Here is an 11645-nt window from a genome sequence, read left to right on the forward strand (position 1 = left end):
AGTGTAGACACATCCTGTGGCACCAGTTTCTTTTCTCAACTTCTCCCCTTTTACACACTTTTTTTTCTGAATGTAATTTTTAGACATGTCCCTTTATTCATGGTGGATATTTTCTTAGAACAAGGACATTGTCTTGCATGGTTCTAGCACATTTATCGGAATCAGATCTAACATTATATAACAGTAGTATCTAACGTGTTATCAGTATTCAAATTTGCCAGTTTTTCTCCTTCAGAAATGCCTACTTCCCCCGACCCCGGGATCACCCTTGATTTTAGGCGGGCGTCTGTCTGGCCTCCTGCTCGTTTATTTACATCACACACCTCCTGGGTTCTGTCTTAGTGATAATTATTGTTGTGGTGTCTATTTTGGTACATATTGGTGTCCCAGCGTCGTCTGTGGGAGCCCCTCCAGCTGCCTTCTGTGTCCTGTTCACACACCCTTCACTCCTGGGGCTCTCGCTTCCTGGCATAAGGAGCTGGCGCAGGTTTACCTTGGCCTTGTCCTTTGTGTCTCCCCTAGACCTCTCACCCGCTTCCCACTGCCTCTCCCGGGTGGGGCTGCATACTAGCCACCTTCCCTGATGAGCCCTGCCTCACAGTCAAGCCCCACATGTGCAGTGGGCCTGCCCTGTGTTCCTCCCATGAATTAACTCATCTGATCTCACTGAAGCCTCTGCTGTAGTTGCTCTTAGCTTCATTTTCAAGGTGAATAAGGGAGACACAGAGCTCACGGCCCGCCTGCAAAGCCTTCAGTGTCCCCCCAGGTCTGGGAGCCCCCTTTGAGGCTGCTGTGGGGACGGCCTATCTGCTCTCCCCGCCCAGACCAAGACCTTTTGAAGGACAGGAGTGATCTCCCCTCCCTTTTACCACCCAGCACCCAGCAGGTGCCTCACAGACGTGTGCATCTGAATAAGGCATGGGGTCTCTTCCAGCGGCTGTGAGCTGTCCCCTTTCCCCTTTCTCTCTAGTTCACAGTGCAGAGCCAGTTGTCCAGGAGAATGGGGACGAAGCTGGGGAGGGGAGAGAGGCCAAAGATTCTGACCCTGGCTCTCCAAGGAGGTGTGACATCATTATCATCTCCGGCCGGAAAGAAAAGTGTGAGGCTGCCAAGGAAGCCCTGGAGGTATGTGTCTGTGTGCCCTCCTGCACCCCCGCCAAGGCCCAGTCAGCAGGCACCTGGGGAGAGGCGTGGCCTGGATGGGATGGATGGTTGCCCAGTGGCAGTGGCAGTGGAGCTACCCATCTTGCTCCTACCATGTGCGCACGGGCTGTCTGGCTGAGCTCCTCAGCTGGACACAGAGTTTGGGGAGGCCACTTCCCTTCACCAGGCCTCCGGGTTCTACAGCTGCTTTCTGGGACAGCTGGGGATCCGGCCTCTCAGGCCCGTGGTGGGTGCGGGGGCTGTGGAAGGGTCTCAGTTGCAGGGGGCTGAATGTGACCTCCAGTTGCAGTGTCTCCCCCCATGTGAGTGGGGATCCTCAGGCCTAGCTCACCTTGTGTGCAGTCAGTGTTGAGTGCCACCTGCACATTGGATGCTGCTCTCAGTGCTGCGCTGCCACAGCACAAAAATAGTTCTCACATTGCAGGTGAGAGACAAGCAGTCAACACAGATATATCCTGAGGCAAGTGATGGTAAATGCTGTGGCAAGAAAGAGTAGGTTCTGGAGGCGAAGGGCGGTGGGGGAGACAGGGCAGGGAAGGTGAGCAGCGGTCCGAGGGTCCCTTGTGACACCTCTTGGGTGTCGGTCAAAGTCATCCTGACCCCAAGGATGTGCCAGCAGTCAGGGCCTCTCTTCCTACGTGGGCCTGAAGGGGCTGCTGTAATTCAGGAGGGCAGGCTTCAGTGAAGGGTCTGGAAGTTTTGTCTGTCAGCATTATCCTAATGCAAATCTTTTCCCATTCTTTTGAGTTCAAGGCCCTGGAGGCATGTCAGGTGGAGTACATTGCTGTTGTCAGAGGGCTGTTTGCTTTGTGTTTCATGGAGCCCCGTTGCTGAGCTTACAAGGTCACTCATCTCCCAGCTCCCATGGCCTAACCGTGACCATCCTCCATGCAGGCATTGGTCCCCGTCACCATCGAAGTAGAGGTGCCCTTTGACCTTCACCGTTACGTTATCGGGCAGAAAGGAAGTGGGATCCGCAAGATGATGGACGAGTTTGAGGTAGACCCCTTTCCCGGGAGGCCGTGTCACAGGAGCGGCCTGTCGCATCCTCTCCTGAGCGCCAGTGTCCGTCCTCAGCTTCTTGTTGACTCTGCCTCCTCCTGCTCGGATTGAGCACTGGCTTCCTTCATGGCGGGTGGGCTTCCCTCTCACTCCTGGGTCCCAGGGCCAGTGGACTCCTCCTGTTCTCTGGGGTCCCAAACATCAAGTCAGCCCCTCTTCACGTAGGTGAACATACATGTCCCAGCACCTGAGCTGCAGTCTGACATCATCGCCATCACGGGCCTTGCTGCAAATCTGGACCGGGCCAAGGCTGGACTGCTGGAGCGTGTGAAGGAGCTACAGGCCGAGCAGGAGGACCGGGTGAGCAGGAGGTGGCCAGGGCGCTGCCTGGAGCCATGGTGCTCAGCTCTGGGCACATGTCAGAATCTAGGGGAGTTCTTCGAGATCCCAGAATCCCAGTTACATCTGGGTGGCTGGAGGTGAGACGCAGGCAGTGCCAGGATGCAGTCAGCATCCAGAGGTCTTGCTGTGGAACTAGCTAAGAGCATGGAACCTTTCTCTTTTTCATATAAAAGTGACAAAGTTGGACTTCTATGTAAATTTGCAGTTCCTCTTACAACCAAATCAGAAGGTATCTCAGACCTACAGGAAAGGTCCGGGTTGCGAGAGACCCCCAGGCATGTGCCATGTAGTGAGGACGAGCGTCAGGGGACCGCCACTGACCTCTAGCACAGGGTGGTCAAAGGGCGAGTGACTTCCTGGTAAGCAGGGATGAAACCCCCCAGCCTCTGGCAGGGCTGATGTTGGAGGATTGTGTGAGTGGAGCAGCGCTGCAGACCGGAGCGGGGGTTCTGGAAACTTGGAGCCAGCTGTGCCCGGTGGGTGGTGGCTTGCTGAGGGGTTGGCTTTCCACTCCTCCCGTCAGCACATCGAGTCTGGTGAATGGGGTGGAGCTCGTGAACCTCACACGGTCTCAGTGTACCCCCGCGTGGACTCCGGGTTCTCTCCTGCAGCCCAATCATACCTGTAGCCTTTGGGTCTGGGTGTTCAGGGGCTGTGGCTGCCCCCTCTTCTTGGTCTGCCTCTGCCCCAGCCCTAAAAAGATCCAGAGCATTTCTATGCATATCCCTCAGACCCCTGTTTGACAAATGAGGAGGGCAGGGCCCCAAGCTCATCACACTGCCCGCTCTGTCAGTTCCCGAGTACGATCCTCGCAAGTGGCCGCAAGCCGCCTTTTGAAGGATTGATAGACCTCCTTGTGGAGCAGCCAAGTTCCCTGGTTCTCGCCATTAGCAGACAGTGGAAGGTGGCAGGGGTCGGACCCGAGAAGCGGCAGACCATTCCGGACCATGGGTTACAGAACACTGCAGCATCTCTGCTGTCCTGTGACCGGGGTAGAAGGGGGCATGGGGTCACGGTGGGTCAGCTTAAGACCAAAAAGCTCTGTGTTCTTTGCCTCATTCTCGCTCCTTTCATTTGTAGGCTTTAAGGAGTTTTAAGCTGAGTGTCACTGTAGACCCCAAATACCATCCCAAGATTATTGGGAGAAAGGGGGCAGTGATTACCCAGATCCGGCTGGAGCATGACGTGAACATCCAGTTTCCTGATAAGGACGATGGGAACCAGGTGAGAGCCTCGGAGCGCGTTTGGGGCAGAAGCGCTTGTTGACCTTTGTCGTGACTTGGGAGCAGTAACCAGATGTGCCTAGATGGGGGTTCGAGGGCCAAGTTGAGAGTGGCGAGTCTCTGAGGACCTGATTCTGGCTTGAGGTTTGGGCTATGTCTTGGCACTTGCCGGATAGGTGCGGTCTCTGGCATCATGTATCATCTGGGGCCTGGGGCCTTTCTCCTGTGTCGCCTTCCGGAAAATGAGCAGGAGCTCCAGCTGGGTCCTTGATCAGTGGTACCTCCAGGTGTAGCTCTGGGCCTCTCTGAGGCTCCCAAGGGCTCGGGGGCTCAGGTGGACGTTTCTCTGCAGCCCCATCTGTAAACACCGTTGTGCTTGCCGGATGGTCCTTAGTAAACTCTTCTTGTTACTTCCTCCAAATTGCAGTGCCACCCCCCTGCCACTGGCTCTCATGGCCTCCTGCCTCGCTCAGAACAAAATGAAAGGCAGCCTCATCCCCTCTCTGGGCTCTGCCACCTGGCATGCAGGGCAGCCCCACCCAACACCCCCATGTGTGTCTGGCTCCCTCTTGCACACACATGGCCTTCCCAGGCTTGGTCTTTCCTGGCATCCTGCCGGGGTGTCTGCTTCCTAGACGTGTCCAGCACAGCTTTGCCCACAGTGGGAGACTAGCAAGCCTTGGTGACCACGGTTGTGCTGGCAACCAGAAACAGTCAGCAGACCCTCTGGCAGCAAAGCCCCTCCCCGCCTCGCTCCCACTGCCTCTGGCGGCAAAGCCCCTCCCCGCCTCTCACTCCCACTGCCTCTGGCGGCAAAGCCCCTCCCCGCCTCTCGCTCCCACTGCCTCTGGCGGCAAAGCCCCTCCCCGCCTCGCTCCCACTGTGGGCATGCTGCCCAGGGTTTTCCGTGGCTTCACCTTCCCCTTCTTTCTCCCCAGCTTCTTGTTTCCTTTCGGATCTTTGAGTCACACACACCCCAGCCAGGCCAGGAGGACCCACCTGCACCCTGCCTCCTCCGGCTCCCACATCCTTTTCTCTCTCCAAGTACATTTTTAAATTTCTAATCTTGATCTTGAGAGTTTAGCTCTTTTTTTTTTTGAGAGAGAGAGTCTTGTTCTGTCGCCCGGCTGGAGTGTAGTGGCACAATCTCGGCTCCCTGTAACCTCCACCTCCCAGGTTGAAGTGATTCTCGTGCTGCAACCTCCCAAGTAGCTGGGACTACAGCTGTGAGCCACCACTCCCAGCCCAGGAGTTCAACTCTTTTAAATCTCTCACCCTTATTGCCCTTTATTTCCCTCTACTATTCTATATAATTACCAATTTTAAGTCATTATAGGTGAGGTGCAGTTGCTCACACCGGTAATCCCAGCACTCTTGGAGGCTGAGGCGGGTGGATCACCTGAGGTCAGGAGTTCAAGGCCAACCTGACCAACATGGCGAAAGCCTGTCTCTCCTAAAAATACAAAAATTAGCCAGGGGCGGTGGCGTGCGCCTGTAATCCCAGCTACTTGGGAGGCTGAGACATAAGAATAGCTTGAACCCAGGAGGTGGAGGTTGCAGTAAGCTGAGATCACGCCATTGTGCTCCAGCCTGGGCGACAGAGTGAGACTCCATCTTTTAAAACAAAAGTCATTATTTAGCAGTTAGACTATTCTATCTAATACACCATGAGCCAAGTGGGGTGGAGCCGTCATTTCTTCAGGGCGGCTTTTTCCTGGGAGCCGTGCTTCTGTTGGTGAGGTTCTGTGCCTGGCAGCACGCAGGTGGTGCCTGAGGCTGTCGGCTCTGCTGGGCCACGTGTGGGGGCTGCTGCCTCCCGCTCTGGCGTTGGCTTCACTCTGGACAGAACCTTCTTGGGCTGCTGCTCTGTTGTCTCTAGGTTGGGGGCTCTGTCCCCCGGGCTGGAGTGCGGTGGCGCAATCTCGCCTCACTGCAACCTCCGCCTCCCGGGTTCACGCCATTCTCCTGCCTCAGCCTCCCGTGTAGCTGGGACCACAGGCGCCGCCACCTCGCCCGGCTAGTTTTTTGTATTTTTAGTAGAGATGGGGTTTCACCGTGTTAGCCAGGATGGTCTCGATCTCCTGACCTTGTGATCGGCCCGTCTCGGCCTCCCAAAGTGCTGGGATTACAGGCGTGAGCCACTGCTCCCGGCCTAGGTTGGATCTTTCTGCTCGTTTCCTTCCCAGGCATTTGTCCCTGTCCTCTAGTCCTGTTGTGTGGTGGTGCTTCCGTGTTGTAGACGTGTTGTTTTCACCGATTGTGGGTTACAGGTGTTTTGTTACCACATTTCCTCTATGCCCTGAACTGTCTGCTTGGTCTGCTTGTCTGCCATCCCAAGTCTGGTGGTGTCTCCTGTCCATTTGTATGGCCCACGGCAGGCCTGAGCCGGCGGGAGCTCTGAGGGAGGGAGGGCTGGCTGTGGAATGCCAGCCAGCCGGCCTCCAGCACAAAGATGCCTCCAGACTGTGACCCACGTGGGCAAAGCAGCAGGAAGCTGAGGGGCTGGGGCTTTGTCCTTTTTTTTTTTTTTTTTTGAGATGGAGTCTTGCTCTGTCGCCCAGGCTGGAGCGCAGTGGCGTAGTCTCGGTTCACTGCAAGCTCCGCCTCCCGGGTTTACGCCATTCTCCTGCCTCAGTCTCCCAAGTAGCTGGGACTACAGGCGCCCGCCACCTCGCCCGGCTAGTTGCTAGTTTTTTGTATTTTTAATGGAGACGGGGTTTCACCGTGTTAGCCAGGACGGTCTCAATCTCCTGACCTCATGATCCGCCCGCCTCAGCCTCCCACAGTGCTGGGACTATAGGCACCACCACCTCGCCCGGCTAGTTTTTTGTATTTTTAGTAGAGACGGGGTTTCACCGTGTTAGCCAGGATGGTCTCAATCTCCTCACCTCCTGATCCGCCCACCTCGGCCTCCCACAGTGCTGGGATGACAGGCGTGAGCCGCCACGCGCGGCCGGGGCTTTGTCTCTGCCCCGCTGTCCTTGAGTCCAGAGTTCTTGCCTGTCGGTGCCTCTCCTTTGTCTTTGAGGACAAATGTCCTTTTTCGTCCTGTAATTCAGTGTCTTTCGGGTGGAGTCTGGGAAGAATCGGGAGCTGAGTGGACATTGGTAACTCTGTTTTACATCAGCCGTTATGTTGCTTCCACCTTCTCTCTCCTGAGCTGTTTTCCTTAGCAGTGGGGGCTGGCTCTGGCCCCTGCCGGGAATCCCAATAAGGCATCCCCTTTTCTGACTACTTTCTCCCTTTTTAGCCCCAGGACCAAATTACCATCACAGGGTACGAAAAGAACACAGAAGCTGCCAGGGACGCTATATTGAGAATTGTGGGTGAACTTGAGCAGATGGTTTCTGAGGACGTCCCGCTGGACCACCGTGTTCACGCCCGCATCATCGGTGCCCGCGGCAAAGCCATTCGCAAAATCATGGATGAATTCAAGGTGAGCCGGCTGGAAGCAAGTGGGTGAGCATCCCTCTCTCACCGGGGCGCCTGGCTGGCCAGAAGAAAGGGGAGGGCATGGCCTTCCCCTCGAGATGATGAGGCCACAACCCCAGGGCTGGCAGTGGAATCGTCCTCATAGACACCACAGGTCAGTGCAGGCGATGGCCTGTGTGAGGCATCCCCGTGACGGCTGCCTGGCGAGCTCCTCTGTGGGTGGGAATTTCATGCAAGAGCGTACAGTGCGTGCTGCGGCCCTCTGTCTGCTGTGAACAGGGTGCTCCCGAGACGCACCTAACTTGGTGTGGTGATGAGACTGACTAACTTCAGAACAACTCTGAAACCAGATTTTAAAATGTTTGCTAACTCAGAAAATGCTTCACTAGAAACAGACACACAATTTTAACGCTTTTCCTCGCTCACAGCTCCTCATCTGCCGTTGTACCTCCTTCCAGGTGGACATTCGCTTCCCACAGAGCGGAGCCCCAGACCCCAACTGTGTCACTGTGACGGGGCTCCCAGAGAACGTGGAGGAGGCCATCGACCACATCCTCAACCTGGAGGAGGAATACGTGAGTCTGTGTGGGCCTTAGAGCCCGGAGGCACCCTGGCACGTCCACGGGCCTGAGGCCCAGCCAGGAGCTTCAGGGGACAAGAGGGCACTTGTGTTTCCAGAGGCAGGCGAGGTGCAGGGGTGAGCAGGCGGGCGGGATGCTGGGGGTGCTGGGCAGGCTGACCCTGTCTTCCTGTCCTCTGCGGGCAGCTGGCCGACGTGGTGGACAGCGAGGTGCTGCAGGTGTACATGAAACCCCCGGCACACGAGGAGGCCAAGGCACCTTCCAGAGGCTTTGTGGTACGGGACGCACCGTGGACCGCCAGCAGCAGTGAGAAGGTCAGACGCGGGCTTCTGCCCTCCTGGGTCCCAGGGCGGGCAGGCGGGCGGTGGGCGGGCTCGGTGTCCCGAGGGTGGCAACTGCGTCGGAAGCTGCTTGCGAGTCGGGGAGCAACCCCTCCTGAAGCTGTGTCCTCTCTCTGTACAGGCTCCCGACATGAGCAGCTCTGAGGAATTTCCCAGCTTTGGGGCTCAGGTGGCTCCCAAGACCCTCCCTTGGGGCCCCAAACGATAATGATCAAAAAGCAGAAACCTCTCCAGCCTGCTGACCCGAACCCAACCACACAATGGTTTGTCTCAATCTGACCCAGCGGCTGGACCCTTCGTAAATTGTTGACGCTCTCCCCCCTTCCCGAGGTCTCACAGGGAGCCCAGTGCCTGGCTCTGCGTGCGGCTGCTCCTCCAGGCCTGGCTGTGCGCTGCCCACTCAGGACCTGCTCCACTGTTTAACACTAAACCAAGGTCATGAGCATTCGTGCTAAGATAACAGACTCCAGCTCCTGGTCCACCCGGCATGTCAGCCAGCACTCCGACCATCACCAGAGCTCCGCAGCTGTGGCTAGGATTCGACTTCCTGTGTCATGACCTCAGGAAATAAACGTCCTTGACTTTATAAAAGCCAAACGTTTGCCCTCTTCCTTTCCCACCTCCTGCCCATTTCCCGTGGTCCAGACCGTCCTGTTGGTGGAGTGCAGTCAGCCTCCTCCAGCTGCCGAAGCGCCTCAGCACAGGTGTCCGCAAGGAGGACCTGGCTCTGGACAGCCGGAGGGCGGGTTCCTGGAGCTGGGGGGTGACCTGAGAGGCAGAGGGTGACTTGGGTTTTCAAGCAGTCCCGATTTTACCTGCCGTGGGGTCTGAAAGCACCAAGGGTCCCTGCCCCTGCCTCCACTGCCAGACCCTCAGCCTGAGTCTGGTGAGTGGAGCCTGGAGGCAAGGCAGTAGGCACCATCTGGGTCCCCTGTGGCCGTCAGAGTGTCTGCTGTGATTGAGACGTGCACAGGATGGGGGAGGTAGGGCCTTACGCTTATCCTCAGTGGCGGCAGTTTGCCTTAGATGACAGCTAGGCTTTTCTTCACGCCACCTGCAGCCCCTGCCCGCCCCTGCCCTAGATGCCGTGTTCAGTTGCCTTCTTTCTACCTCAGCCGGCGTGGAGTGGTCTCTGCAGTTGGTGCCACCCCACACACTCATCTCTTGATTGAGACGTTTCTGGTGGTTGTGGGTTTCCCGTGGAGCTGGGGGTGGGCGCCATGTACCAAAGCTGGAGGCTGGCGCTTTCCCTCAGCACAGGTGGGTCAGCGGCCAGCAGGCCCATCCAGAGTGGGAGTGGGCACTCCCACCCCACCCACAGGCCGTCCAGATGTGCACGCCAGCCCCTAGGAGCAGGTCCCGGGTGATTGGCAGTTTTCACGGTCCAGGGCCAAGAGACGATGGCATGGGGCCTGGAGCATGAGGTAGAGCACAATGCAGACCACACCACTGGATGCCGAGAGCCCCTGCTCTCCGAGGGAGGCATCTGTGTCTTGCTGTGAGGGCCGAGGACGGGGCCCAGTCTCTGGTTTTCTGGTCTTCCCATCCTTGTCTCTGTCCCCCACAGAGGTGACAGAGCTGCTGGCGAGTCGTCCCAGGTATTTGAGTTACGGAAAAGCTGACTGGCGCCCATCCATCTCCCAGCCCTTCCCTGGGGACAGTCGCTTCTGCCTTGACACCTCACCCCCAGTGTTTCTATCAGTTGAATAACTCAAGCTTGGTCATCTTCAGACTCCGGAATTCCTGAGTAGACCCAGAAGGGCTTAGCCCAAGTCTAGCTGCAGCTGCCTCGGCAAGTCCGCATTTGCTCAGGCAGCCCTAATCGGGCCTGTTCACAGGAATGGTCAATTGGATCGGAAGGAACATTTCCTCCAGCTTCACAGGTTAGGGTGACCGTGGCTTAGGAAACGGAAGGACAGCCAGGCACTTTTCCGCCTTTCCCGGGATCTGTCCCCTCCACCTCCACGGGGGAGGCCGCTGGGGGAGGGACTGCCACCTCTTCCCCATCTGCGTGAGTTCTGTCCTGTTCACTGCTTGCTTCCAGCTCCCTCCAGTCTCCATCCCAGCGGGTTCCTCCTCTGTCTTTTCTATAATGTCCTAAAACATCCGGCCCCTACGCCCCCAAAGGTAAATTTTAATTCTCCCCGAATTTTGCACATCTCTGTATGTCACTCGATGTCTCAGACGCAAGCCCTTTCCTACACTGTTTTGGCTTTTCTCTCTTTTCCTTCGGGCGGTGGTTGTAAGGGTGATGGAATGACGGTCCCCAGCCTGCCTCCCTGAAGCCTCTGTGCTGTCGGGAGAGCCCTGGGCAGGGATGAGGCTGGGGTGAGGCGTGTGTGTGCTTTTTCTCTGTCGGATGTCTTCCATATTATCTGTTTCCATAGCTACAATCCATCCCTTGGCCTTAACTTTGGAATTTGGAGATTATATGCAAACATGTGTAAAGGCTCATGAATATGGATGACACTGGAGTTTTATAAATTCTAAAATAAAACCCGAAACCAGATGCAGTGTGCTGGCACTCATTTTGTCATGCTGCCGCCTATGTGTTCCCTTTCTCGTCACCCTGGAGTGGTGACTGGCATCCGCGGGTAGTTTGTCTTTGGTGTGATTTTCTCAGCAGTTCTCAACACTGTGTTCAACGGCCCCTTGAGAGCCACATTAAGGGAGACTCAGGTGTGGTCATGGCAAGAGGGTGGCTGCCTGTCCCTGTCCTCTGGCCACCAGCCAGTCAGCAGCTGCCCTGCAGCCCTCCTCGTTGAGGGTGGACAACTGTCCTTGTGGAGCAGCACCTGCCACTCCCTTTCAGGACTCTTGCCAGCCTCAGTGGCATTCCTGGCACCCTGGACCCAGCTCGTGAGTTATGAGGAGCTGAGTTAGGGGGTGGGGGGTGCAGGCGGAGGCCTCGGCTGGAGGAGGAGGGACGGGTGTTGAGTGGGAGGAGCCACCCCAGGCTCCTGAGTGGCAGGAGATAACCGGGAAGAGTCAAGAGGGAACTGGTGTCCCTGCTGCTGACTGGGCTGGTCCCCACCTGGGAAGACGGGTGTGGCAGCTCCTCTTAAAGCCAAACATGTTGGCTGGGCACAGTGGCTCATGCCTGTAATCCCAGCACTGTGGGAGGCGGAGACGGAGGATCACGAGATCAGGAGATTGAGACCATCCTGGCTAACATGGTGAAATCCTGTCTCTACTAAAAATACAAAAAATTAGCCGGGCGTGGTGGGCACCTGTAGTCCCAGCTACTCGGGAGGCTGAGGCAGGAGAATGGTGTGAACCCAGGAGGTGGAGCTTGCAGTGAGCCGAGATCGCGCCCCTGCACTCCAGCCTGGGCCACAGAGTGAGACTCCGTCTCAAATTTAAAAAAAAAGCCAAACATGTTTACCCTGACCCAGCAGTTCTGTTGGACCCTAAATATGCAAAACCCCCAGCAGAGCACGCCCGCACCCCCGGCAGAGCGCGCCCTTAACCCACATCAGAGCACGCCCGCACCCACGGCA

At 56.8% G+C, this 11645-nt stretch overlaps 1 protein-coding gene across 2 annotated transcripts in view; it reads left to right on the top strand.

Moving 5' to 3' along the window:
- HDLBP (high density lipoprotein binding protein) overlaps positions 1–10654 on the top strand; it is a 90832-nt gene extending 80178 nt beyond the window's left edge. For both annotated transcript variants that reach the window (XM_011996375.1, XM_011996373.1), the window contains 8 exons: positions 971–1125; positions 2059–2163; positions 2392–2526; positions 3649–3792; positions 7042–7227; positions 7682–7798; positions 7990–8118; positions 8267–10654. In XM_011996375.1, the coding sequence (XP_011851765.1) occupies positions 971–1125; positions 2059–2163; positions 2392–2526; positions 3649–3792; positions 7042–7227; positions 7682–7798; positions 7990–8118; positions 8267–8353 (1058 nt within the window). In that variant the 3' untranslated portion in view covers positions 8354–10654. The remainder of the gene's footprint in view (positions 1–970; positions 1126–2058; positions 2164–2391; positions 2527–3648; positions 3793–7041; positions 7228–7681; positions 7799–7989; positions 8119–8266) is intronic.
- The last annotated feature ends 991 nt before the right edge of the window (positions 10655–11645 follow it).

Source organism: Mandrillus leucophaeus, unplaced genomic scaffold (assembly GCF_000951045.1).
Source record: "Mandrillus leucophaeus isolate KB7577 unplaced genomic scaffold, Mleu.le_1.0 Scaffold510, whole genome shotgun sequence".
In the NCBI taxonomy this organism is placed as follows: Eukaryota; Metazoa; Chordata; class Mammalia; order Primates; family Cercopithecidae; genus Mandrillus; species Mandrillus leucophaeus.